The 27,169-nt window shown below is 52.0% G+C and overlaps 1 protein-coding gene across 1 annotated transcript; it reads left to right on the top strand.

Annotated features, from left to right (window-relative positions):
* Window positions 1-260: 260 nt before the first annotated feature.
* NLRP13 (NLR family pyrin domain containing 13) lies at window positions 261-25,576 on the top strand. Its single transcript, XM_061140654.1, has 9 exons — window positions 261-561; window positions 2,883-2,966; window positions 13,507-15,070; window positions 17,451-17,618; window positions 19,600-19,767; window positions 22,124-22,294; window positions 23,358-23,528; window positions 24,319-24,489; window positions 25,402-25,576. Exons 1-9 carry the CDS (start codon window positions 261-263, stop codon window positions 25,574-25,576), a joined length of 2,973 nt encoding a protein of 990 aa, XP_060996637.1.
* The last annotated feature ends 1,593 nt before the right edge of the window (window positions 25,577-27,169 follow it).

Here is a 27,169-nt window from a genome sequence, read left to right as displayed (position 1 = left end):
CAAACCCGGGTCTCCTGCTTTGGGAGACGGATTCTTTCCCGCTGAGCGCCCTGGGAAGCCCTGCTTGTGGCAGAGAGGTCAGTAAGCGCATAAAGATAAGGCAGGGCGTGCTGCGGGAAGTCAGCGCGGGGGGCGGTCAGGCTGCCGCGAAGGGGGTGAAGGTCGCGGTGCGCGGCCTCCGCTGTCTGTTTCCGCAGGAGCTGTTTCTGCTGCGGCGGTAGCCCTTCTGGAGCGCGGCTGGAGGCCTCGCTCCCGGGCCGATGGCTTCCCCTGCCGGCGCTGCTGGGCGCGATGGTGCCCGTGACCTGCTGCTGTCCCACCTGAGGGGCTTGGAGCCCTGGCAGCTGGAGGACTTCAAGCTCGGCCTGCAGTGCCCGGAGCTGCTGCCGGAGGGCGCCTGCAGCGTCCCCTGGGCAGACCTGAGAGCCGCGGGCCCCGCCGGCCTGCTCTGCCTGCTGGAGGAGCGCTTCCCCGGGAGGCGCACGTGGGAGGCGGCCCTCCGCGTCTTCGAGGACATGCGGCTGAGCCCGCTGTGCGAGCGGATGCGAGCGGAGCTGGCCGGTGAGCGGACGGGGGCGGCGTGGGGGTGCTGGGCGTTTCTGGGGGCCCCCCTGATTGCTGGGCCCCCCTGAGCGGGAGCCTCCCCGTGAGAGGCCGGCGCCCTAGCCCGGGAGGGGGTGGTGATGGAAAGACAGCAAGAAGAGGGGACTGAAAGCTCAGCTCTGTTGCTAGACAGCTTTTGTTTTAAAAATACTTTTTTTTTCACTTTTGGCTGCGCCCGGGTTTTCTCTGGTTGCGGTGAGCGGGGCTCCTCTGGTTCCCGATCACAGGCTCCAGGTGCACGCGGGCCCCAGAGCCCAGCGCAGGAGTTTATTTGCTCCACAGCGTGTGGGGTCTTCCCGGCCCAGGGATTGAACTGGTGGCCCCTGCATTGCAAGGCAGATTTGTGACCACTGGACCACACAGGGAAGCTCCGCGTGTTCGTGTTTTTTAAAGCTCGTTTATTTATTTATTTGAGTTTCCCCAGTGGCTCAGTGGTAAAGAATCCGCCTGCCAATTCAGGAGACACAGGAGATGCAGGTTCGATCCCTAGTCTGGGAAGATCCCCTGAAGAAGGAAATTGCAACCTGCCCAGTATTCTTGCCTGGGAAATCCCATGGACGGGGGAGCCTGGCGGACTACAGTCCGTGGGGTCGCAAAGAGGCGGAAACGACTGAGCGACTTAGCACGCACATCAGTAAGAGCTCCCTGTTCCCTACACGCCCTCCAACATTTATTGCTTGCAGACTTTCCGATAGTCATTCTGACTGGTGTGAGCTAATAGCTCGCTGTAGTTTTGACTAGAATTTCTCAAATATTTAGCAAAGTGGAGTGTCTCTTTTTTTTAATTGGAATATAATTGCTTTCAAGGTTACAATGTACTTTTAAAAAAACAGTAGGAATAGACTTGGAAATTGGCTTCTTGACCGTTTGCGCTGCTTTGAATTCTTTTTCCTGGACTTATTCCAGGACATTTGTTGACCATGGCTGATTCTGCCTTATATCCAAGAGGCCTGGTGAATGTTAAGTGCCCATCAGCAGAGGTTTTTCAGGTGTTGTTACCAAAAGTGGCCACAAAGCGGCAGCATTTCTCCATGCGCTACTTGATAATTTAGTTTTCAGTTTCTGTTGGAGTCGAGTTGATTTCCGATGTTCTGTTTGTTTTAGGTTTACAGGAAACTGATTCAGTTTTACCTAGATGTTTATCTATTCATCTAGGAGTCTTCCATTTAGGTTATCACAGTGTGTTCAATAGACGTCCCTGTGCTATTCAGTAGGTTTTTAAAAATTATCTATTTGATATATACTAGAGGGAGGGATTGGGGGTAGGAGGAGAAGGGGACGACAGAGGATGAGATGGCTGGATAGCATCACCGACTCGATGGACATGAGTTTGAGTAAACGCCAGGAGTTGGTGATGGACAGGGAGGCCTGGCGTGCTGCGATTCATGGGGTCGCAAAGAGTCGGACACGACTGAGCGACTGAAATGAACTTAACTGAACTGAGAGTGTATATTGGAGAAGGAAATGGCAACCCACTCCAGGGTTCTTGCCTGGAGAATCCCAGGGACGGCGGAGCCTGGTGGGCTGCCGTCTATGGGGTTGCACAGAGTCGGACATGACTGACGCAACTTAGCAGCAGCAGCAGCGTGTATATGGACGTCCCAGGGGGCTCGGTGGTGAAGAACCCTCCTGCCGATGCAGGAGACGTAAGAGACGCAGGTCCGATCCCTGGGTCGGGAAGACCCCCTGGAGGAGGGCATGGCAACCCCTTCCAGGATTCTTGCTTGGAGAATCCCACGGACAAAGGAGCCTGGCGGGCTACAGTCTGTAGGGTCGCAGAGCGTCAGATAGGAGTGAAGCAACTTAGCAAGAGGCTCAGGTGTGTATATATTAACCCCAGCCTCTTAATGCATCCCTCCCAAGTTTTTTAAAATCATAAGATGGTTTTCTTCGTCTGTGTCTGTTTATAAATGAGTTCATTTGTGTGGGTTCATAGATTCCACCTGTCAGTGATATCAGCGTCTTTGTCTCTCTCTGACTTCCTCCACTTAGTATGATCTCTCAGGGGCATTTTTTCCTCCTTCAGGCCGAGGGTATTCCAGTGTCTAGAGGCACTGGTTAGGCCTCATTTCTCTATTGATGGACATTTTGTTTGACTCTCTGCCTTCAGTATTATAAACAGTGCTGCCCTGAAAATAACAGTGCATGCGGCCTTTTAAATTGTGATTTTCTTGGGATCTCAGGCAAGGAGTGGGCTTGCGGGATCGTGTTTTTACTCTATATTTAGTGTTTTAAGGAATCTCCATACCGCGCCCTCCCATTTACCGCCCCGCCCACAGTGTCGGAGTATTCCCTGTTCCCCTCGCGGCCCTCGCAGCGTTTAACCTTTGTAGGTCTTTTGGAGGATGGCCCTTCTGAGCGGTGTGAGCTGATCTCCTGGTAGATTTGATTGGAATTTGTCTAGGAGCTGGTGATGCTGCGTCTCTTCCCATGGGTTTTTTATCTTCTACAGTGTGAGTAGAATTTACCTCTTGAGATGGGCTAACTGAAAGTCTGCCCTGTTTTGAATTTTTTTCTGGTGATTTACCCCGGGACAGTTCTTTTTTTTTTTTTTTTTTAATTGGAGGATAATTACAGTGTTGTGCTGGTTTCTGCCATAGAGCACCACGAGTCAGCCACAGGTACACGTGTGTCCCCTCGCCCGCCCCTCTTAGCACCCGGGTGCGCTTTCTTGAGCGCAGATGTCAGAGCCCCGCAGGCCTTCTGAATATTAAGAGCCGTCAGCACGGTTTCTAAGCGGTTGTTGCCCAAAGCGGCCACAGGGCGGCAGCATTTCTCCCTGCCCAACTCCGGTTACCTGGGCAACCAGAGCCTCAGGGCGCGTCCTGTTCCTGGGTGTTAATGAGAACGGAGACACCTCAGGCCTGAGTCTCCTTCCTTCTCTGTCCTTACCCTCGATCCCCGACACACCCCAGTTCCTGCCGCACCGCTCTGCAGAGGGAGCTGTCCTCAGGCGGGGACCCTAAGGGAGGAGGCTGGAGGTGGGAACCCCACCCCCAGGACACGCGGAGCCCCGAGAACCCACCGTCCTTTGGGGGCGCTAGGGTTGGCTCTGCTGCAGGAGAGACCCCTGGGTCTGGAGACGGTGGGCTCAGGCAGAGGGGAGCAGGAAGGCCAGGTCCGGGGGGGCTCCCTGCGGGCACAGCCTGCCCAGGGCCCTCAGCCCCGTCCCGCCGGGGGACCCGAGCCTGCTCAGGCCCCAGGGCCGTGACACCAGCCCGGGTCCCCAAGGCCTGAGGGGAAGAGAGCGTTCCTTCTGCCTCTCTTTTCCCTCCCCTTTTTCCTTCCTTCCATCTTTATTTTCAATTGGAGTGTACAGGTGATTTACAATGGCTGTGGGTGTGTTTGTCAGGTACTCAGTTCATTTCAGTTCAGTTCAGTCACTCAGTCACGTCTGACCCTTTGCGACCCCATGAACCGCAGCATGCCAGGCCTCCCTGTCCATCACCAACTCCCAGAGCTTACTCAAACCCATGTCCATCGAGTCCCAGCCATCTCATCCTCTGTCGTCCCCTTCTCCTCCTGCCCCCAATCTCTCCCAGCATCAGGGTCTGTTCCAATGATTCAACTCTTCGCATGAAGTGGCCAAAGTGTTGGAGTTTCAGCTTCAGCATCAGTCCTTCCAGTGAACACCCAGGCCTGATCTCCTTTAGGATGGACTGGTTGGATCTCTTTGCAGTCCAAGGGACTCTCAAGAGTCTTCTCCAACACCACAGTTCAAAAGCATCAATTCTTCGGCGCTCAGCCTTCTTGATGATCCAACTCTCACATCCATACATGACCACTGGAAAAACCATAGCCTTGACTAGACGGACCTTTGTTGGCAAAGTAATGTCTCTGCTTTTTAATACGCTGTCTAGGTTGTCAGGTGCAGAAACTTAATTCATTTGTCCATAGACGTATGCGTGTTCTTTTCTGGATCTTTCCCATATCGGTTATCACAGAGTTGAGTAGGGCTCCCTGTGCTGCGAAGTGGGTCCTTGTGGATTCTTTTATAAATAGTAATGTGTCTGTTATTCTCAAGCTGCTCATGACTCCCTGGCCCACCCCTTTCCTTTTTGTAACCTGAGTTTCCTTTCCAAGTCTGTGAGGCTGTTTCTGTTCTGTAAGAAGTTCACGTGTATCCATGTTTAGATTCCAGCTAGAAGTGGTATCATGGGATACTTGTCTTTCCGCATCTCGCCTACTTCCCTTAGGATGAGCCCGTCTGTTTCCACCCCTGGCTGCAGATGGCCTCATCTCATCCTTCTCGGGGCTGAGTCACACTCCGTGTGTCCCACCCCCTCTGTCCCCCCTCTGGCCTTCTGCACTCAGGTCGCGCCTGCATCTTGGCTGTGGGACGCAGTGCTGCCATGATCCTTGTGGTGCGGGCGTCCTTTAAAGTTCTGGTCTTCTGAGGATCTGTGCCCAGACCTGGGATGGCTCGGTCACACGGTACTACTTGTTGAATGTCTTCGAGAACTGCTCTCCAGACTGGATGCGCTGATTTCCATTCCCACACACGGTGTAGGAGGGTGCCCCTCTTTCCACACCCTCTCCAGCATTCGTGGTTGTCGAATATTTGAGATGTCCGTTCAGTCCAATGTGAGCTGAAGCCTCATTGTAGTTTTGATTGGCATCTCTCTAATTTCTGATGCTGAGCATGTGTTCGTGTGCTCTGATGAAATATCCATTTAGATCTCTGGCCCATTTTTCTACTGCATTTTAAAAAATATTGAGCTGTACAAGCTGTTTGTATGTTCTGGAGATGAATTTCTTATGGGCCTCTTCATTTGCAAATATTTTTACCATTCTGAGTGTTGTCTTTTTCTTTATAAATTCCCTCGCTGTGCAAACGCTTGTGAGGTTGATGAGGTCATATTTGTTGACTTAAAAAAAACTGTATTACTCTTAAGAGGTGGATCTAAAGAGAACTGCCTGCGATGAATATGAAAGTCTGGCTGCCTACTTTCCTCAGGAGGTTTACAGTATCCGTCCTCCGTTTTGTTATGTTGAAAGCTTTTCATGTGATTTTTTTTTAAAAACAGTGTGAGCAAAACTGACCTCTCGAGGTTGCCTTCATCACTGTTTGTTATCTTTTGAATTATTTTTCCAGGACCTACCCCAGGACATTTTTTTGAGGACAGATATCGTTTCCTTACATCCTTGAAGAACGGGTGAACATCTTAAGTGGTCATGAGCACAGGCTTTTCAGGTGTTGTACCAAAAGCGACCACAAGGCGGCAGCATTTCTCCATGCGCAACTTTTTTTTCTTTTGGCAATTTAATTTTTATTTTCGATTGGAGTAGAGTTGATTTCCGATGTTGCGTGTGTTTTAGGTGTACAGGAACTGGATTCAGTTACACGATGTGTATCTTTTTTTCCCGGTTCTCTTCCCATACAGGTTACTACAGTGTGATCAGTAGATTTCCCTGTGCTATTCAGGAGGTCCTTTTGGATTATCTATTTGATAATAAGTAGTGTGTATCTGTTAACCAACCTCTTGATGTATCCCTCCCCCTGGACTTAAAAAAATAATCACAAGTTGCTTTTGTAAGTCTGAGTCTGTTTCTGTTTATAAATGAGCTCATCAGTATGAATTACCTTTTCTATCTGTGAGTGGTACGGCCTTTCCGGTTCCCGCTCTGACTTCACGCCGTATGATGAATCTCTCGGCCCATCCATGCTGCCGCCTTGGCATTTTTCGTTCTTTTTGATGACTGAGTGTATTCCAGGGTGTAGGTGGACCCGTGACTCTTCATTTCTCTACTGACGGACCTTCTGGTTGATGCCGTCTTGTACATTGTGAATAGTCCTGCCCTGAAGATAGAGTTGCATGTTTCAAACTGTGATTTTCTCCGGACCTAAGGAAGAGGGTGGGGTTGCCGGATCAGGTGGTTAGTCTGTGTTTAGTGTTTTAAGGAATCTCCATACTGCTTTCCTTCTTGGCCGCACCCACCCACTTTCCTCCCCACCCAGGAGTAGGAAGAATCCCTGTTTCCCCGCCCTCCGCAGCCACTATCTTTGTAGGTCTTTCGAGGATGGCCATTCTCAGGGGGGTGAGCTGATACCTTATTGCCATTTTGATTGGCATTTCTCTAACAGGGATGCTGAGCATCTTTTCACATGCTTTATGGCCATCTGGATGCCTTCCTTGGAGAAATGTCCATTTAGATCTTTGGCTCATTTTTCCATTAGGTTGTTTGGTTTGTATTTTTTGATATTGCACTGCATGAGCTGTTTGGATGTTTCAGAGATGAATTTTTTGTGGGTATCTTCATTTGCAAAGGTGTTTTTATTCTCATTCTGAGGCTTGTCTTTTTCTTTAATTTATGGCTTTTCCTAGCTGTGCAAATGCTTTTCCCTTTCATTGAGTTTTCTTTGTCATTATTCTAAGAGTTGGGCCCAAAAAGAACTGCCTGTGATTAATGTGAAAACTCACTCTGCCTATATTTCTCCAAGAGGTTTAGAGTAATCGTATCTCTATGGATGTCTTTAATCGATTTGGGGTTTCTTTTTCTGTCTGGGGTTAGGAAGTGTCCTAACTTCATTCTCTTTTCACTTGTTTAATGACCGTCCACTTAGTCCTCCCTCCTGGCCGTTACCAGTTTCCCAGCGTCAGTGTAGGAGGCTTCCTTTTCTCCACACCCTCTCCAGCGTTTATTGTTTGTGGACTTTTGGAAAAAGGCCATTCTGACCAGTGTGAGGCCATAACCTCCTTTGAGTTTTGGTTTGCATTTCTCTTAAGATTTAGCGATGTTGAAAGCTTTTTCATGTGATTTTTAAAAAACAGTGTGAGTAAACTAACCTCTTGAAATTTGCCTATTAAATGTCCACTCTGTTTTGAATTCTTTCCCCAGACCTACCCAAGGACATTTGTTGGGGGTGGGTGTTGCTTTCCATCCATCCCTGCAGGTTTGGTGATGTTAAATGCCCATGAAGTGAAGTGAAAGTCGCTCAGTCATGTCTGACTCTTTGCGACCCCATGGACTATACAGTCCATGGAATTCTCCAGGCCAGAATGCTGGAGTGGGTAGCCTTTCCCTTCTCCAGGGGATCTTCCCAACCCAGGGATCAAACTCAGGTCTCCCGCATTGCAGGCGGATTCTTTACCAGCTGAGCCACAAGGGAAGCCCAAGAATACTGGCGTGGGTAGCCTGCCCACTTCGCCAGCGGATCTTCCCGACCCAGGAATCGAACGGGGGTCTTCTGCATTGCAGGCAGATTCTTTACCAGCTGAGCTATCAGGGCCAACTGCCCATGAGCACAGGTTTTTCCACTGTAGTTACCAAAAGCGACCACAAGGCGGCAGCATTTTTCCATGCGCAACTTTTTTTTTTTTCCTTTTGGTAATATAATTTTTATGGGAGTGGAGTTGATTTCAGATGCTGTGTTTGTTTTAGGCGAACAGGAACATGATTCAGTTGTACACAGATGTGTATCTCTCTCTTTTTTTTTTTTTCAGGTTCTCTTCCCATATGTGTGATTACAGAGTGTTTAGTAGACCTCCCTGTGCTATTCAGTAGGTCCTTTTGGATTATCTGATAATACCTAGTGTATATCTGTTAATCCCAACCTCTTAATGTCTCCCTTCCCCTCCCCTTTTTTCCCTTAATAATCATAAGTTGGTTTTCTAAGTCTGTGAGTCTCTCTGTTTATAAATGAGTTCCTTGGTATGAATTTATAGATTTCAGCTGTAATGGCATCTGATATTTGTCTGTCTCTCTTACTGACTTCACTCACTGTGATCATCTCTCGGTCCATCCATGCTGCTGACCGTGGCATTTTTTTCCCCGGCTCTTTTTGTTGGCTGAGTGTATTCCAGTGTGTGGATGGACCAGGTACTCATTTTTCTGTCAATGAATATTTTGGCCAATGCTCTGCCTAGGGTATTACGAAGAGTGCTGCCCTGAAAATAGGGGTGCACATGTCATTTCAAATTATGATTTTCTGTGGATCTAAGCCAAGATGTGGGCTTGGGAGATCATGAGGTAACTCTTGGTTTAGTGTTTTAAGAAATCTCCACACTGTTTCCTCCCTGGCTTTGCCCAGCAATTTACATCCCACCCACAGTGCGGGAGGATTCTGTGCTCCCATAGCCTTCCCCAGCACTTAATCTTTTCAAAATCTTTTGGAGGATGGCCATTCTGAGTGGTGGGACTGATAACATCATGTGTTTTGATTTGCATTGCTTGAATAATTAGTGATGCTGAGCCTCTTTCCCTGGGCTTTTTATCTTCTAATCAGTCCTGTTGTGAATTCTTTTCTGGTGATTTACCCTGGGGCATTTCTTGAGGGCAGGTGTCATTTCCAGCCCTGCAGGCCTGGTGTCATGTTTGGATGGGAGAGTTGGATTATAAAGAAAGCTAAGCAAAGAATTGACGCTTTTGAACTGGGATGTTGGAGAAGACTCTTGAGAGTCCCTTGGACTGCAAGGAGATCCCACCAGTCCGTCCTAAAGGAAATCAGTCCTGAATATTCACTGGAAGGACTAATGCTGAAGCTGAAACTCCGGTACTTTGGCTACCTCATGTGAAGAGTTGACTCATTGGAACAGACCCTGATACTGGGAGGGATTGGGGGCAGGAGGAGAAGGGGACGACAGAGGATGAGATGGTTGGATGGCATCACCGACTCGATGGGCATGAGTTTTGGTGGACTCTGGGAGTTGGTGATGGACAGAGAGGCCTGGCGTGCTGCGGCTCATGAGGTCACAAAGAGTCGGACACGACTGAGCGACTGGACTGAACTGAACTGAGGCCTGGTGAACATTGGGCCCATCGGCACCAGTTTTCAAGTGTTTGTTACAGGGAATGGCCACGGGGCGGCAGCATTTCTCCCTGCCCAACTCCGGTTACCTGGGCAACCAGAGCCTCAGGGCGCGTCCTGTTCCTGGGTGTTAATGAGAACGGAGACACCTCAGGCCTGAGTCTCCTTCCTTCTCTGTCCTTACCCTCGATCCCCGACACACCCCAGTTCCTGCCGCACCGCTCTGCAGAGGGAGCTGTCCTCAGGCGGGGACCCTAAGGGAGGAGGCTGGAGGTGGGAACCCCACCCCCAGGACACGCGGAGCCCCGAGACCCCGCAGTCCTTTGGGGGCGCTAGGGTTGGCTCTGCTGCAGGAGAGACCCCTGGGTCTGGAGACGGTGGGCTCAGGCAGAGGGGAGCAGGAAGGCCAGGTCCGGGGGGGCTCCCTGCGGGCACAGCCTGCCCAGGGCCCTCAGCCCCGTCCCGCCGGGGGACCCGAGCCTGCTCAGGCCCCAGGGCCGTGACACCAGCCCGGGTCCCCAGGGCCTGAGGGGACAGGGTCAGCGGTTCTTCTGCCTTTTTCTCTCCCTTCCTCCATGTTTATTTTCAATTGGAGTATATAGGTGAGTTACAATGGCGTGGTTTTTTTTTTTTTTTTTTTGGTGTACAGAAACTTAGTTCATTTATGCTGCTGCTGCTGCTAAGTCACTTCAGTCGTGTCCGACTCTGTGTGACCCCATAGATGGCAGCCCACCAGGCTCCCCCATCCCTGGGATTCTCCAGGCAAGAGTACTGGAGTGGGGTGCCATTGCCTTCTCCATAGTTCACTTATACATAGACATAAACATGCTCTTTTCTGGTCCTTCCCATTTAGGTTATTACAGAGTGTTGAGTAGGGTTCCTTGTGCTCCGCAGTGGGTCCTTGTGGATTCCTTTAGCGATAGTAGCGTGTCTGTGTTCTCTTGTCTGCCGACTTCTCCCTGCCCCACACCTTTCCTTTTTGCTAACTGTGGTTTCCTGCTTTAGTCTGTGAGGCTGCTTCGGTTTCCTAAGCAGGTTCACGTGTATCCATGTTTAGATTCCAGCTCTCAGCGGTGTTATGTGACACCTGTCTTTCCTCATCTCGCTGACTTCACTTCGTGCGATCATCACTTCGGCTCCCCGAGGCTGAACGCGGCATCTTTCACCCCTCTTTGAGGCGGGGTGATGCCGCCTGTGTCTGTGGGCCCCACCTCCTCTGTCCCCCCTCTGGCCTTCTGCACTCGGGTTGCTTCTGCATCTTGGCCATGGGACCCAGTGCCGCCGTGATCCTTGTGGTGCGGGCGTCCTTTAAAGTCCTGGTTTTCTTGGGATCCACGCTCAGGTGTGGGATGGCTGCGTCACACGTGCGGTGGGTGCTTAGCTGTCTCCCGCTCCAGTGTAGGGAGCTGGTGATGGACGTGATGAATCAGTACATTATAGAACCCGGTAGACGGTGACCAATGCAGGGGAGAGGAAAGGAGGGGAGGGGAGGGGAGGGTGAGTGGGGACCAAGGAAGGTGTGTGGTGAGGAAGGCGTGTGATGCATTCTTAATAGGCTCATCAACTACCTTTTTTTTTTTTTTTTTTGCTTTTACAGCAGTTGGTAGGGGCCAGATATTTTTACTTTCTTTTTAAAAACACTTCTTGGCATCTAGTTGCCTCACCACGCTGTCAGCTCCCGCCGTGCTGCAGTGGGCCGGCCGTCTGTACGCCCACACCCCGTCCTGGATCCCCTCGGTGGGCGCGGAGCGCTGAGTGGGGTGCCGCGTGCTGGGCAGGGGGCTCTCGTTAGGCAGCTGCTCACACAGACCCGCAGTGCGCGTCCATCTCGGCCTCCCCGGCCCTCCCAGCCCCTCTTCCCCTCTTGCTGTCCGCACGTTTCTTCTCTTCCTGTGTTTCTGTTTCTGCTTTATAATCAAGATCATCTCTGCCACTTTTTTCAGACTCCACATGTATGTAGTTCGTATGCGATGTGTATTTCTCTTTCTGACTTACCACAGTCTAACACACTGTAGGTCCTCCCAGGTCACCAGGCACTAAGATGCGAGCTAGAGACTCCGAGGGGACAGAGTGAGCCAAGCAGAAGTGGGGCGGGGAGTGGGGGGAGCATTCCAGACGGAGTGGGGGGGTGCTGGCTGTTTCCAGGGCCCCAGGCAGTGGTATTCTTTTTTTAATAATTAAAAAAAATTTTTTTTAATTGAAGGATAATTGCTTTACAGACTTTTGTTGCTTTCTGTCAAAGCCCAACATGAGTCGGTCATACTCATGTCCCCTCCCTCCTGAACCTCCCTCCCACCCCCCATCCCACCCCATGGGTTGACTCAGAGCCCCCGTTTGGGTTTCCTGAGCCGTAGGGCAGATTCCCGCTGGCTGGCTGTTTCACACGTGGTCATGTGAGTTTCCACGTTACTGTCTCCACGCATCGTGCCCTCCTCCCCGCTCGCTGTGCCCACACGGCTGCGCTTTTAACAGGAGCTGCGGTTTTGCAAAGGAGCATGTTTCCAGTGTGGTCAGGTTGATGAGCTGCAAGGTATGACGTTCAGTCTCTTTAGTCCCACGCCTGGCAGAGAAACAGTTTGTTCTGCTGCGATCACCCGTGGTTCTGAGCTTGTTTTCCAGCCGGGCAGAATCTCAGCATCCCGCCCTCACTGTTTTATTTCAGAAATGTCAGAGGGGTGCAGACTCCAAGATCCAAACCAGGAAGAACCAGAGACGCTGGAAGAGACAGGTTTGTAGACTTCACGATGATCGATGATCACAGACAAGCTGCTCAGAACACTCATTCCATGCGTTCTATTCTTGCCCCTCCCTTGAAATTGCCTTCCAGTTATAGTCTGCCAGAAACAGTCGATCTGACCTTCCCATAAAGCCTGGACGAGCAACAGGCCACCGTTAACCGGACGTTCTCGCCGGGTCCCTCTAAGGGCTTAGCGACAGTGTCCGTCTCTGGACTTTGCGCTGCAGTGATAGGGCGCTGTATTTTATTTTATTTTTGTACACAATTGTAACAGGTATTTACAGTTTAGAAATATATATATCGGCTATATTCCCCGTGTTGTACCCAGCATCCTTGTAGCCTGTCTTAGGAACAGGAGTTTGTACCTCCCCACCTCCACCCTCTGTATTGCCCCTCACCGTCCCCCTCCCCACGGGCAACCTGTTCTGTGTCTGTGAGTCGTCTTCTCTGTTACATTCACTAGTTTGAACTTTTTGGATGTCACATATGAATGATACTGTATGTAGGTCTTTGTCTGACTTAGTTCACTTAGTATAATGGCCTCCGAGTGCATTCCATACTGCTGCAGGTGACATTATCGTATTCTCCTTATAGCTGAGTGATGGTCCACTACACACGCGCACACACACACTCTATGTCTCTCTTATCCATTCTTCTGTTGATGGACATCCAGGTTGCTTCCACATCCCGGCTGTTGTAAATAGTGCTGCTGTGAAGGCTGGGATCCATGTATCTTTTTGGACTGTGGCTTTCCTCAGATATATGCCCAGATGTGGGCATGCAGTAGTTTTTTTTTTTTTTTTTTTTTTTTAAGGAACCTCCACACTCTTCTTAGTGGCTGCACCAATTTCCATTCCCCACCCACAGTATAGGAGGGCTCCCTTTTCTCCACACCCTCTCCAGCATTTATTTCTTGTGGACTTCTTTATGATGGCCATTCTGACCAGTGTGAGGTGATACCTCATTGTGGGTTTTTTGTTTTTGTTTTTTAAGCTTTCATTTCACATTCGAGTACAGCTTCCCCACTGGCTCCGGGGTAAAGAATCTGCCTGCCAATGCAGGAGACTCGGGTTCGATCCCTGAGTTGGGGACAATCCCCTGGAGAAGAAAATGGCAACCCACTCCAGTGTTCTTGCCCGGAGAATGGACAGAGGAGCCTGGTGGGCGACAGTCCACGGGGTTGCAGAGTCAGACACGACTCAGCAACTACGGAGCGACCACAGTGCATTAACAACAGTGTAACAGCTTCAGGCGGACCGCAGAGGGGCTCAGCCGCACCTAGACCTGTATCCATTCTCTGCCCAAACCTCGCTCCCCGCGCCCTGTAGCTCCGACCTGCATTTCTCTGGTCCTTAGTGATGCCGAGCATCGTCTCAGGCGCCTCTGGGCCGTCTGTGTCGCCTCCCTTCCCTTTCAGCCCACAGAAGAGGATACAGGCAGAGGCTGAGGACGCGGATCCTGGCCCTGTGGGCCCGCACGCCCTGGCCCGAGGACCACATCTACCTCCGCCAGGTGACGCAGCGGGAGCACGCGGAGCTCCGGGGCCTCCTGCGCCCGCGCGGGGCCGAGGCGCCGCCGCTCAGCGTGCTCCTGGAGGGCGCGGCCGGCGTGGGCAAGACCACCCTGGCCACCAAGCTGGTGCTGCACTGGGCGGAGGGCGTCCTCTTCCAGGGCCGCTTCTCCTACGTCTTCTACCTCAGCGGCCACCGGCTGGCCGAGCTCGGCAACACCAGCCTCGCCGGCCTGCTGGCCCTGGACTGGCCGGACTCGCAGGTCCCCGTGGAGGAGTTCAGGGCGCACCCCGAGCGGCTGTTGTTCGTCATCGACGGCGCGGAAGAGCTGACCCTGGGCTCTGACGGCTCCGCCGGCCGGCCCGGCGCCGACTGGTACCAGGAGCTCCCGGCGGCCAGCATCCTAGTCCGCCTGCTGAAGAAGGAGCTGGTCCCCGAGGCGACCTTGCTTGTCACCGCCGGGCCCCCCGGGGGCCGTGCCCTCCGGAGGCTGCTGCTCAGCCCGCGCCGCGTGAGCATCCCGGGCTTCACCGAGGGGGACCGCCGGGAGTATCTCAGGAGGTTCCTGGGGGACCCGGACGTGGCAGAGGCGGCCTGGCGCCGGATGCGGGGGTCGGAGACCCTGATCGGCTCGTGCGCCGCGCCGCTGGCGTGCTGGGCCGTGTGCGCCGGCCTCAAGCGGGAGCTGGGCGCGCCCACCCCCACCAGCCTCTACGCCCGCCTCTTCTGCGGCCTCCTCGCGGGGGCGGAGCTGGGTCTGCAGGCCGGCAGCTCGGCCGGACAGTGGAGGGCCTTCTGCTCGCTGGCCGCCGAGGGGCTGTGGCTGGCCACCTTCACCTTTGCGGGAGACGCCCTGGAGCACCGGCGCCTGGAAGCCCCTTTCATCGACGGTCTCCTGCGGCTGCAGATTCTAAGAAGGGTCAGCGATTGTGAGCACTGCGTGACGTTCGCTCACCGGAGCTTCCAGGCGTTCTTCGGGGCCTTGTTCTACGTGCTCTGGGGGACCCGAGGCTCGCTGGGCGGGGTCCCCCGGCATCAGGAGATGAGGCGGTGGCTGAATGACGCCTTCGCCGACGCCAGCGCCTACTGGCGTCAGATGGTGCGCTTTTTCTTCGGTCTCTTAGAAACAGAGCTGGCCAGGCAGCTGGAAGAGGCCTTGGGCTGCCAGATGTCCCCCGGGGTGGCGCACGAGGTGCTGGACTGGGCGGAGGAGCTAGAGAGGTGCGGCGCCATCTCCGCGCACTTTGACTTCCTGTGGCTCTTACAGTGTCTGCGTGAGACCCAGGACGAAGACTTGGCCCGGAGGGTTTTGAATCACCTCCCGGAGGCTGATCTGGACATTCAGGGCTGCGAACACCTCCAGGTCTCTTCCTTTTGTCTCCAGCACTGTCAGAAGTTACGAAAGCTGAGGCTCTCTGTCAGCGGCCAGGTCCTGGAAAAGAAATGGACTTCCGACGAGGGAACTCCAGAGTGAGTATTGCGGATGCCCTCGTCCTTAACTGACTCTGGCTCCCCTTCGCAGGCTCTGCTCACGTTCTTGCAGGAAACTCTGGGGGTCTGGTCTGTTGTGTTATCCGCGGTTTGTTGTTGTTTTTCGTTGTTCGGTTGTTGAATCATGTCCGGCTCTTTGGGACCCCATGGATTGCAGCACACCAAGCTTCCCTGTCTTTCACTATCTTCCAGACTTTGCTCAAACTCATGTGCTTTGAATTGCTGATGCCATCCAACCATCTCGTCCTCTTCATCCCCTTCTCTACCTGCCTTCAATCTTTCCCAGCACCAGGGTCTTTTCCAATGAGTCAGTTCTTCTCATCAGGTGGCCAAAGGATTGGAGCTTCAGCATCAGTCCTTCCAGTGAATATTTAGGGTTGATTTCTTTTAGGATGGACCAAGCACCCTAGATCAGTTCCAGTCTGTGAGCACTTTTTCCTTTAGGTTTTATGTAGGATTCCCTGGGTTCTTAACTCCTCTACTTAGGGCTAACTTTTGTATCTCAGACCCTGCATGTTGAAGGTTTGTGTACCAGGCATCATGAGATGATATCTGCTTGTGTCAAACTGGTGCCCGAAACTCGGTGGAGGGGGGTCTGGTACTGTCACTCAGAGATGAGAAGACTGGCGGGTAAATGCCCAGGTCTCTTAGTCCGTGTGGCTGTGAAGTAGCCCGGCTGGGGCCACTGCCCAGCTCTATTTCAGAGCTCCAGACCTTCCCTGAAATGCCCCGTGGCTCTCCTATGAGCATGTGTTGCAGCCAGAGTGGGGCCAGTGGTGTCACCAAAGTCTTAAAGCTTTCTCTGAGTTTGTCCCTTTGTCCTCCTGAAAGGATAATATTTTATTTTATTTTTTTTTTTTAAATTTCTTTCAAAACAGATAAAATTCGGTCTTTAGGTGTGAATGGTATGAATGACAGTCTTTTTTTTTTGAGGATAATATTTTAAAATACTTGAGTTTCATCTGGTTCTTCTCCTGTGACCTTTTTTATCCTGTCCCAGACACTTCTGGCTTCCTGGCTGGACAGTAAGAAAGCTTGGCTGTTCTCCTAAATTCAGGTCCTGGAAATGTTTTTTGAATTGTTATCTTGAAACAGGAATTGCTATATATGTTCTCAAACCCTTTCCTGTTTAACCCTCAGATTTTCCAGAAGCACCAGTTCAGTTTTGAGTGAAGAAGTTGAAATGCTGAGTAGCTTCATTTCTTTGTGTTCACCTGACTGTGATATCAATAAGGTGCTTGGTTTCGGGGTGTGACGGCAGGAGGAGAAGGGGACAAGAGAGAATGAGACGGTTGGATGGTATCACCAACTTGATGGATATGAGTTTGAAAAAGTTCTGGGAGTTGGTGATGGACAGGGAGGCCTGGTGTGCTGCAGTCCATGGGGTCACAAAGAGTCGGGTGTGACTGAGTGACTGAACTGAACTGATACTTATTGGTGATCATTTGTCCTGTCCTGGAATCCCTTCAATAGGTGACCATTTCGGTGATGTTCAGTATTGGGTCATGTAAGTGCTTTTACTGCAGGTGATTTTCCAAAAATAATCTCGACTTATTATGAGAATTATCACCCACAACATCATCCCTCACGTTATGTGTGATCATCCTAAGGTGTAAGGAAGTTTCAGACGTTCCCTGAAGTAAAGATCTTCTGGTGTTGAGATTATTTCTTGCTTCTCTACAGCACAGCTTCTTACTGGCTTTTTTCCCCTCAGTGGTTTTAAACACTGTGTCAGTATTACTGTTGCTCAGTTGCTAAGTCATAGCCTGTCCGACTCTTTGCGACCCCATGGTCCACAGCACGCCAGGCTTCCTTGTCCTTGACTATCTCCCAGAGTTTACTCAAACGCATGTCCTTTGAGTCAGTGATGCCACCCAACCATCTCATCCTCTGTCATCCCCTTCTCCTCCTGCCTTCAATCTTTCCCAGCATCAGGGTATCTTCCAATGAGTTGACTCTTCTCATCAGGTGGTCAAAGTACTGGAGTTTCAGCTTCAGCATCAGTCCTTCTAATGAATATTCCGGACTGATGTCCTTTAGGATGGACTTGTTGGATCTCCTTGCAGACTCTCAAGAGTCTCCTCTAACACCACAGTTCAAAAGCATCAATTCTTTGGCGCTCAGCTTTCTTCACAGTCCAACTCTCACATGCATACGTGACCACTGGAAGCACCGTAGCCTTGACCAGACGGACCTTTGTCGGCAAAGTGGTGTCTCTGCTTTTTGGGTGCACGTTTCCATGTTCAGGGCCCCAGTGCATCCTCTGTGAGGGTGTCTTCCTGCATCCTGTACTTCATTCTGGGTGCTGGTTGGGTTTCACTGACTCTCATCAGCGTTCTCTCTCGTTTCCCCCACGAAGGAAGAGGGTTGCCGATTCCCAGATGCATCAGTGGGAGGATATTTGCTCAGTGTTTTGCAGCGGGAACCTGAGCGAGCTGGACCTGAGTAACAGCAAGCTTAGCATGGCCTCCGTGATGGGACTCTGTCTCAAGCTGGGAAACCCACGGTGCAGACTTCAGAAGCTGACGTAAGTGTGAGACGCTCATGGTGTGAAGAATGCAGTCGGAGAATAACCCAACTTATTTTATCTTTTGATGACGGTCACAAGTATCTATCGGCCCAAAAGTGAGCTGGGTGCTTAGGAGAATAAAATCAAGGGACTTAGAGTCATGAAACTCGTACTTGGGCAGAGTTGACTGAAGTTTTTTAAAAAATGGCCATCTGATGGAGTAAGAAGTGGCAAGCTGGTCAGAGAGACTGGACCTTTCTAGAGCAAATTCCTTCAGAGCCATTAACAGCCCAGTTACTGTCATGAATTGTGGCTCTAGAATTAGTGTGTGGCATTCCCTTGTATGTGGCACCCTTTATTTCTATTTGGTTTGAGTCTGACCTTTTTGTGTTTTGTTTTTTTTTTTTTAATTTTGCCACATTGTGTTGGCTTCTGCCAGACGAGGTGGATCAGCTGTAATTACATGTGTGTCCGCCTCCTGTCTCCTCCCTCCCCCATCACAGACGGGGCTCCCCGGGCCACAGAGCAGCTTGTCACACCCCCCTAACCGCCGCCCCCCCCGCCACTGCCAACCTTACACCACTGTGTCTACAATTCTCTGTCTGCATCTCCATCGCTGCCTGCAAATAGGTTCATCCGTGCCATCTTTCTAGATTCCATATATATGCATTGATAGGCAGTATTTGTTTTTTTCTTTCTGGCTTTGTATAACAGGATCTAGGTACATCCACACCACTAGAATTGACTCAAATGCATTGTTTTTTACAGCTGACTGATACTTTGTTGTATATAGGGACCACATCTTCCTTATCCATTTATCTATCGATGGACATCTAGTTTGCTTCCGCGTCCTTATTGTAAACAGTGCTGCAGTGAACACTGGGAGAACCTGACCCTTTAATAATTTAGCTCTAGGGCACCCGGGCGCCAGGCCCTGCAGTGTGTGGGGTCCTCCTGGATCAGGGATAGAACCTGTGTCCCCTATATTGGCGGGCAGATCCTCAACCTCTGGACCGCCAGGGACGTCCCAGAACAGTTACTTCTTGCCTTCATGGAGCTTACGTTATGGCGGAGAAACAAAGTTCTTTTTTTATTTTAAAGATGTGTGTGTGTGTGTGTGTGCGTGGACCATTTTTAAAGTCTTTATTGAATTTGTTGCAGTACTGCTTCTGTTGGTTTTTTTTATTTTCTCGCTGGAAGGCCTGTGGGATCTTAGCTCTCCAGGCAGGGATGGAACCCACACCCCTTGCACTGAGAGACGGCATCTTTAAATGCTGGGCTGCCAGGGAAGCCCCTGGGCAAACAGACTTCTGTGTTTATGAGATGGTGACTTCTCCCAAAGCAGAAGGAAACCAGTTCAGCAGCTCCGGGCGTGAAGAGGATGTTTTGTGTGTTTAAATGGGGGAGCCCCATCCCCGTCTTCCCTTGTTCAGAGTTGTCTGACTCTCTGAGACCCCGTGGGCTGTAGCCCGCCAGGCTCCTCTGTCCATGAGATTCTCCAGGCAAGAATTCTGGAGTGGGTTGCCATTTCCTCCTCCAGGGGATCTTCCCGACCCAGGGGTCAAACCCGCATCTCCTGCATTGGCAGGCAGATTCTTTACCTCTGAGCCACGTGGGGAGCCCACACACACACCCAACCATATAAAACAGACAGCTGGTGGGGGGCTGCTGCATAGCAGAGGGAGCTCAGCTTGGAGCTCTGCCGACCTGGGGGTGGGATGGGGCGGGCGGTGGGAGGGAGGTTCAGAGGGAGGGAGCCTGTCACGCACACGGCTGGTTCCTGTTGATGTATGGCAGAGGCCAACACAACACTGTAAATCAACTGTCCTCCAATTAGAAATGAAAATCGAATACAGTTCAGCACCGCGACTCCCCCCAGTGTCTGGGTTCCTCTTGTATCACATCCTTCGTCCTGGCGGTTGGGGGTGTGTGCAGTGTTGGAAGGATGAGCCTCGGGAGCGTCTCCTCTCCAGCGCTCCAGTCCTGCATCTGTCTGCAGCTGGAAGTCGGTGTCCCCCATGGAGGCTCTGAGGGAGCTTGGCATTGTGCTTCCCGGTAACCAGCGCCTAACTCACCTGGACCTCAGCTCCAACAGCCTGGACGCCGCTGTGTGCACGGGTGTGTTCAGAATGCTGAGGCACTCGGCCTGCAGCCTCAAGTGTCTGTGGTGAGTCGCCGCATTCCAGGTCTGTCCCCGACAGCTCGCGTGGGTTTGAGGGCTCACTGGGTGGGGGGGGGCGGCGCTGGAGTCAACATGCAGGAGACGGATGAGAAGGGTAGCAAAGGGGGAGAATGCATGGGGGTGGAGCATGCATGCTAAGTTGCTTTGGTCGTGTCTGATTCTTTCTGACCCCGTGGACTGTAGCCCGCCAGGCTCCTCTGTCCCTGAGGATTCTCCAGGCAAGAATACTGGAGTGGGTTGCCATTCCAGTGGGATGTCCTTCTCCAGGGCATCTTCCCGACCCAGGGATCGAACGCATTGGCAGGCGGGTTCTTTACCATCTGAGCCGCCAGGGAAGCCCCGGGTCTCTCCGATAGGTTGGAGTCCTGTGGCCTGAGCGCTGAGGTTTGCCATCAGCTCTTCACGGAACTCAGCAGGAACTCGAGTCTGAGCTTCCTCAGCCTGGCGGACAACGACCTCTCCCATGTTGAGCTGGAGAGACTGCGGGAGCCCCGGGGTACAACCGCCTGTGCCCTGAAGGAGCTGTCGTAAGTCACCCCCACTTCCACAGAAAGCCCTTCCTTGCAGGATCACGGGGCAGAGTGCGCGTGTTGGTGGGGCTGCGTCTGAGGTGCCTCGGGGACCCCCGTGTTGTGTCTCCCTCCCCCCAACATGGGTCTCGTCACCCTCATGCCTCCCGCCCCTCTCCTCGGGTCCGTCTCCGCCCCCCACCTCGGGGCTCCATCTGGCCACCTCTCCCTTTGGGGCCGTCTCAGCCAGCTTTGCTCTCACCTTATCTTGGCCATGGCAGCCCACTCCAGGACTCCTGCCTGGAAAATCCCATGGACGGAGGAGCCTGGTGGGCTGCAGCCCATGGGGTCACAAAGAGTCAGACACGACTGAGCGACTTCACTTTCACTTTTCACTTTCATGCATTGGAGAAGGAAAGGGCAACCCACTCTAGTGTTCTTGCCTGGAGAATCCCAGGGACGGCGGAGTCTGGTGGGCTGCCGTCTGTGGGGTCGCACAGAGTCAGACACGACTGAAGCGGCTTAGCAGCAGCAGCAGCATCTTGGCCATCAGCTGCTTTTGTCTCTTTCGTCCAACCTCCTCAGGCTTCTGCCAGCCTCCTGTAAACAGGCTGGTTTTCACCCAGGGGCGATTTTGCCCCGCCCGGGACGTGAGGCAGTGTCTGGACAAGTGCTTGGTTTTCACCTGTGGGGAGGGGAGTCTGCTCTTGGCATCTAGTGGGTCAAGACCAGCTGTGATCAAGACCCTCCAGAGCCCTGGAGCGTGCGTGCTCAGTCGTGTCCAACCCTTGGTCACTCTTTGCGACCTCTGTCCGTGGGATTCTCCAGGCAAGAATACTGGAGTGGGTTGGCCATTTCCTCCTCCAGGGGATCTTCTCGAGCCAGGGATTGAACCCAGGTCTCCTGCGTTGGCAGGTGGATTCTTTACCACTGAGCCCCGTGGGAAGCCCCAGGGAGCCTTGGAGGGCCCCCCCCCCCAGTCAAGAACCATCTGGCCCAAAGGTCGGCAGGACTGAGATGGAGAGATCTTATTTTTTTAAAAAACGTTTTATTTTGTATTGGGGTATAGCTGATTCGCAGACAATGTTGTGTTAGTTTGAAGTGAACAGGAAAGAGACTCAGCCAAACGAATAGGTGTGTCCACTCTCCCCCAAACGCCCCTCCCATCCAGGCTGCCACCGGAGCCACATTCCCTGTGCTGTCCAGCAGGTCCTTGCTGGTTCTCCATGTTAAATACAGCCGTGTGTCCATGTCCATCCCAAGCTCCCTGACTATCCCTTCCTCCATCCTCCCCCCAGCAAGTTCATTCTCTGAGTCCAAGAGTTTCCTTTTAAATTAAAAAAAATTTTTTGATACATATTTTATCTTTTTTATTGTTTAAATTATGAAGATATGATAAACAGGCTTGGAAAACACAGAACAAAGTTACGTATAGTTCCATTGTATATTACAATTGTTTAAGTAGATAAATGAAGATTTTTAGTTGGAGTTTCAATTTCAAACTCTCAGGAATTAGAGTGAATGTACAGAGAAGTAAAAGAATATAGCAGACCTGAAGAGCATTATGAACCAATTTGACATAATTAAGATTTAAACATTCTTGTGAGCCTCCTTCTGTTCCGTAAGATCATTTGTGCCGTTTTTCAGATCTCACATATGAGGAATGTCATGCGGTAGAGAAGTCGTACCTTCGCCACCTCACTCTCCTCCTTGGTGCTTCTCTTCTTTATCTGACTTGATCTTTGCACGGTCTTGGGCCCCAGGATGGAGAGTAGGGGAGGAGAAAGGGAGCCGGGCATGGCGGGGCTCACCCGGCGTCTCCCCCACTGCAGGCTGGAGAAGGGGAACCTGTCAGCGGCCGCCTGTGAGGGCCTGGCCTCGCTTCTCGCCAGCACCCCCCGCCTGACTCGACTGTGCCTGGGACTGAACCCGCTCGGAGACGAGGGCGCGCGGCTGCTGTGCGGCCCCCTGACTCGGCCCGAGTGCGTCCTGCAGAGACTGGAGTGAGTCCCCCCTGGCTCCGTGTCCGGGGGAGGGACCCTCCGTGGGGGCGGCCCCTGGGCGGGCGGCGGCTCCATCCCAGGTCTCTCTGTGTCGCTGGGCTTTCCGGGTGGCTCAGTGGTGAAGAACCTGCCTGCCAGTGCAGGAGACCTGGGTTCAATCCCTGGGTCGGGAGGATCCCCTGGAAGAGGAAATGGCAACCCACTCCAGTGTTCTTGCCTGGGAAATCCCATGGGGAGAGGGGCATGGAGGGCTACGGTCCACGGGGTCCCAAAGAGTCAGACGCGACTGAGCAACTCACACACACATACTATACAGTCTGAACATTGCTGGAGATGCTACTCCAAGAACCATGGGGTACCAATAGCTGAGACTTGCCTAGGGTTCCCTCCATCACAGGACTTCTCCCCAGATGAAGACACTTGAACTTTGTGTTTGTCATTCCATTGCTTTGAAATAATCTTGTCACATTTTTATATAGTCTCACAATGGAACGCTATACAGCAGTGCAAATGAAGGAACATAGCCAAACAGAGTAACAGGTGGTATTCAGAAACATAATGTAGGAATGAAAAAACAAATTGGAGGTTACTATATACAGTCTAATATTTGGGCTTCCCAGGTGGCGCTAGTGGTAAAGAACCCGCCTGCCAATGCAGGAGGCGTAAGAGCCGTGGGTTTGATCCCTGGGTCTGGAAGATACCCTGGAGGAGGGCATGGCAACCCACTCCAGTATTCTTGCCTGGAGAATCCCCATGGACAGAGGAGCCTGGCAAGCTATGGTCCACGGGGTCGCAAAAGTCGGACATGACTGAAGTGACTTAACACATTTGTATAAAGCTCAAAAAAGCAAGACAAAAGGTGCGTTTGTTTTTTTGAACCCAGCCATGAGTGACAGGCACATCCTTGGTGTGCTCGATGTGTCAGGCTGGGCTGAAAGAGGGTCACAGGGGCAGGTCCCGGGCGTGTCCTGGACCGACCTCGGGAGGCCCCGGGGGGCCGGGAGGGCGGGCCTCGCCCGAGCTGCAGTCCTGAGCGCCCGTCTCTGTGCTTCTGGTCACACAGGCTCTGGTGCTGCCAGCTCGGCACGTCCAGCTGTAGGCACCTGTCGGACGCCCTCCTCCGGAGCCGGAGCCTGACGCACCTGAACCTGAGGAGGAACAACCTGGGAGACGGGGGAGCGAAGCTTCTGTGCGCAGCCCTCGGCCACGCAGACTGTGCCCTGCAGAGCCTGAAGTGAGTTCCGTCACTTCCTCGAGGTCAGAGGCCGAGAGGAGGGTCGTGTGACTTGGCCTGAGGTCAGCTGGGGTCTGAGGCCCAGGCCCGGTAGCCAGTCCCCAGAGGGCTCTTGGTTTTGTTGCAGGTGGGAATGTGCGGGTGGGTGTTGGTGGTTGTTTAGTAGCTCAGTCGTGTCTGACTCTTTGCGACCCCATGAACCGCAGTACGCCAGGCGTCCCTGTCCATCACCACTCCCGGAGTCCACCCAAACCCATGTCCATCGAGTCGGTGATGCCATCCAACCATCTCATCCTCTGTCGTCCCCTTCTCCTCCTGCCCTCAATCTTTCCCAGCATCAGGGTCTTTTGCAGTGAGTCAGCTCTTCACATCAGGTGGCCAAAGTATTGGAGTTTTAGCTTCAACATCAGTCCTTCCAATGAACACCCAGGACTGATCTCCTTTAGGATGGAATATTCTTTGATAGCAAAAATAAATAAATAAAAAGAGTCTGGGTACTCTGGGGGTCAGTGTTGCAGAGAGAAGTCCTGAACACAGACAAGCCCGTTGGTGGCCTGAGGGTGGCGGGGAGAGGGCTGCGTGGCTATTCCTTATACTTTCTTCCGATCACGGATACGTGGGGCGCCCAGGCGTTCAGACCTCCTACCCAGCACCCTCCTCTTTCCAGGGCTCGGCAGAAGCCTGGTTTTGGAGCCGCTTTCTTCCTTAGATGGCAGGCTGGAACATGCAGAGAGGAAGGGTTCAAGGGTTGCTTTTCCCTCATTTGTATTTCCTTTCTTTCCTCTTGCAGCTTGTCACACTGTTCTCTCACGGCTGCGGGCTGTTGGGCACTTGCTCACGCCCTCAAGCGCAATGGTCGCCTGAAGATCCTGGACGTGGGGAACAACGCGGTTCAGGACGGCGGGGTGAAGGAGCTGTGCGGCGTCCTAAGGAGCCCGAGTTGTGTGTTGCAGACACTTGGGTGAGTCAGTGCTTTTTCTTTCCTTTTTTTTTGGTTACCTTTTCCTCTGGTAATCATTGAATTTACGGAAAAGGTGCAAAAGGGGTACAAAGAATTGCCATTAACCTTTGAACAAGATTCAGTGGTAGTTTACATTCTGCTCGAAAGATTTATTCTGCAGTCTCTCTCTCCTCTCTCCCATCTCTCTGTATCTGTAATCTCTCTCATCTAGGTATCTGTGTATCTATCATCTGCATATACGCCTGTTATCTGTGCATTTGTGTGTCGTCTCCTCTGTCACTTTTGCCTTTGTATGCCTAGTAGCTAGCTGGTATTTTCAGATTTTTGTATTTAAAATTTAGAAATAAGATGGAAAAAGTGTAATGTTGTCATGTTACTTTTGTCCTTTTAAGGGCTTTATAAATGAACACGTCCACTTTATATTGAAATTATTTCTTTCATATTTGGGCAGGCTAAGCTTCAGTTTCCTCACCTGTCAGGTGGGGTTTAAGATACCCCCTGCCTTTTACAGAATTGGTGTGTGGATTAAACGTTACCTGTCAACACTTGGAAAGGGTCTGGCGTGCGTTAGCAAGTCTGCTTCAGCAGCACGTGTGCTGTGTGCATGTCTTCAGTCGTGTCCAGCTCTTCGCGACCCCGTGGACTGTGGCCCGCCAGGCTCCTCTGTCCATGGGATTTCCCGGGCAAGAGTACTGGAGAGGGTTGCCAGTCCCTCCTCCAGGGGATCTTCCGGACCCAGGGATCGAACCCGTGTCCCTTGTGTCTCCCTCATTGGCAGGCGGAATTCTTTACCACTGAGCCGCCTGGGAAGCCCTTCAGTAGCGTGTTTCCCCCTAAATCCTGAATCCCTTTTGTCTGTAGCTCCTCCATCTTGGAGGGCCATCTTTCACGCTTCTGTCCCACCACCACTAGGCTGGAGAAATGCAGTTTGACGGCCGCTTGCTGCCGCCCTCTGTCTTCTGTTCTTGGAAGCAGTAAAAGCCTGGAGAACCTGAACCTTTTAGGAAATGACCTGGGGCTGGATGGAGTCAGCAGGCTGTGGACGGCCTTGAGAAAGTCAGCGTGCAAGCTGCGGAAACTCGGGTAATCCCCCGACTCCTACACAGGGAAGCGACTGTTGGGATGGGGATGAATGGGACGAGGTCCTAAAGCGAGCCTACAGTTCAGTTTCCCAGGGCATCCGGTTTCCCAGGGCGTCCGGTTTCCCAGGGCGTCCAGTTTCCCAGCACAGTTCTGGCCAGCAGAGCTTCTGGGGTCATGAGTGGTTGTCTGTATCCACATTGTCCAGCAGAGGAGCAGTTGGCCACGCATAGGTACTGGATACTTGAAATGTGGTTCCTGTGATGGACAAGCTGACTTTTTAAGCTTTAGGCTGAATTAACCAGTCACGTGTGGCTGGTGATCCCCAGACTGGATGGCGCAGTCCTACGCACTTGGGTATTTTGGGGAGTGAGTCCCATACTTTTCTGTTCCTGGTGCCGACTGTGTTTTGCTCAGACATTCACTCAGCGACTTCCTTCCCTGTGCTGACCTTGGCCGAGCACGAGGGCGTGGCAGTTCGTGTGATACACGGCCCTGGGCCTTCCTGGGGTGTGTTTGTCTTTGGGAGATAACAAATCCCAGACCCGTGACAGCAGGGTTGGCTGCCGTGAATGCTGGGAGGGAAGCTTCGGATTGTGGTGGAGATCAGGGTGGTGCGGGAAGGCATGTCTGTGGGGGTCCCGGCGAGGCTGAGGGGACGAACCGTGTGTCAGGCGGGGAAGACAGTGACTGCAGCTGAGGGAGGCGTGTGCAGAGCCCTGAGATTGGACTGAGCTCTGTGTGACCCTTGGGGGCACTAAAAGAAGAGCATTTGATTTTTTTAACTTTTTATTTTCTATTGGCGTATAGCCGATGGACAATGTTGTGGTAGTTTCAGGTGAGCAGTGAAGGGACTCAGCCATCCATATACACGTATCCACTCTCCCCCAAACTCCCCTCCCATCCAGCCTGCCACATGACATGGAGCAGCTCCCTGTGTCTACAGTAGGTCCCTGTTATCCATTTTAAATACAGCCGTGCGTACATGTCCATCCCAAACTCTCTATTTTCTCGCCACTGGTAAACGTAAGTTTGTTTGAAAGAAGAGCATTTAATTAGAACACTTCCCACCTTGTTTAATATCCTGGAGATGAGGTCAGAAAGATAAACTGTGGTTTTACTTATCTGTTTTTTTGAGAAAGACCTTACACTAAGCACATTTTAGCAAGAATCCTCTTCAATACCAGGGAACCTTGCCCACTTTGAGAAGTTGGTCAAACTCTGTCCGTTGAGGATTTCATAGTGTCAACTTGATAACTAAGACATACATGAAACATTTTATTGGAGGATAGTTGTTTTACCGTGTTGTTAGGTTCTCCCGCGTGGCAAAGTGTATCAGCTGTCTGTTCCCCACATCCCCTCTGTTTTGGATTTCCTTCCGATTTAGGTCACCAGAGTATTGAGTAGAGTTCTCTGTGATGTGCAGTAGGTTCTCATTAGTTACCTATTTTATACTTAGCATCAATAATATGTATGTGTTAGTTCCAATCTCCCAATTCTTCCCACTCCCACCATCCCCCCTTTATGTCTATGTTTGTTCTCAATGTCTGTCTCTACTTCTGCTTTGTAAATAAGATTGTATACACCAGTGTTTTTCAGA

This window comes from Dama dama, chromosome 4 (genome assembly GCF_033118175.1).
Source record: "Dama dama isolate Ldn47 chromosome 4, ASM3311817v1, whole genome shotgun sequence".
Lineage (NCBI taxonomy): Eukaryota > Metazoa > Chordata > Mammalia > Artiodactyla > Cervidae > Dama > Dama dama.
Note: the sequence above shows the minus strand (reverse complement) of the source record. Positions and strands in the feature narration are given on the sequence as shown.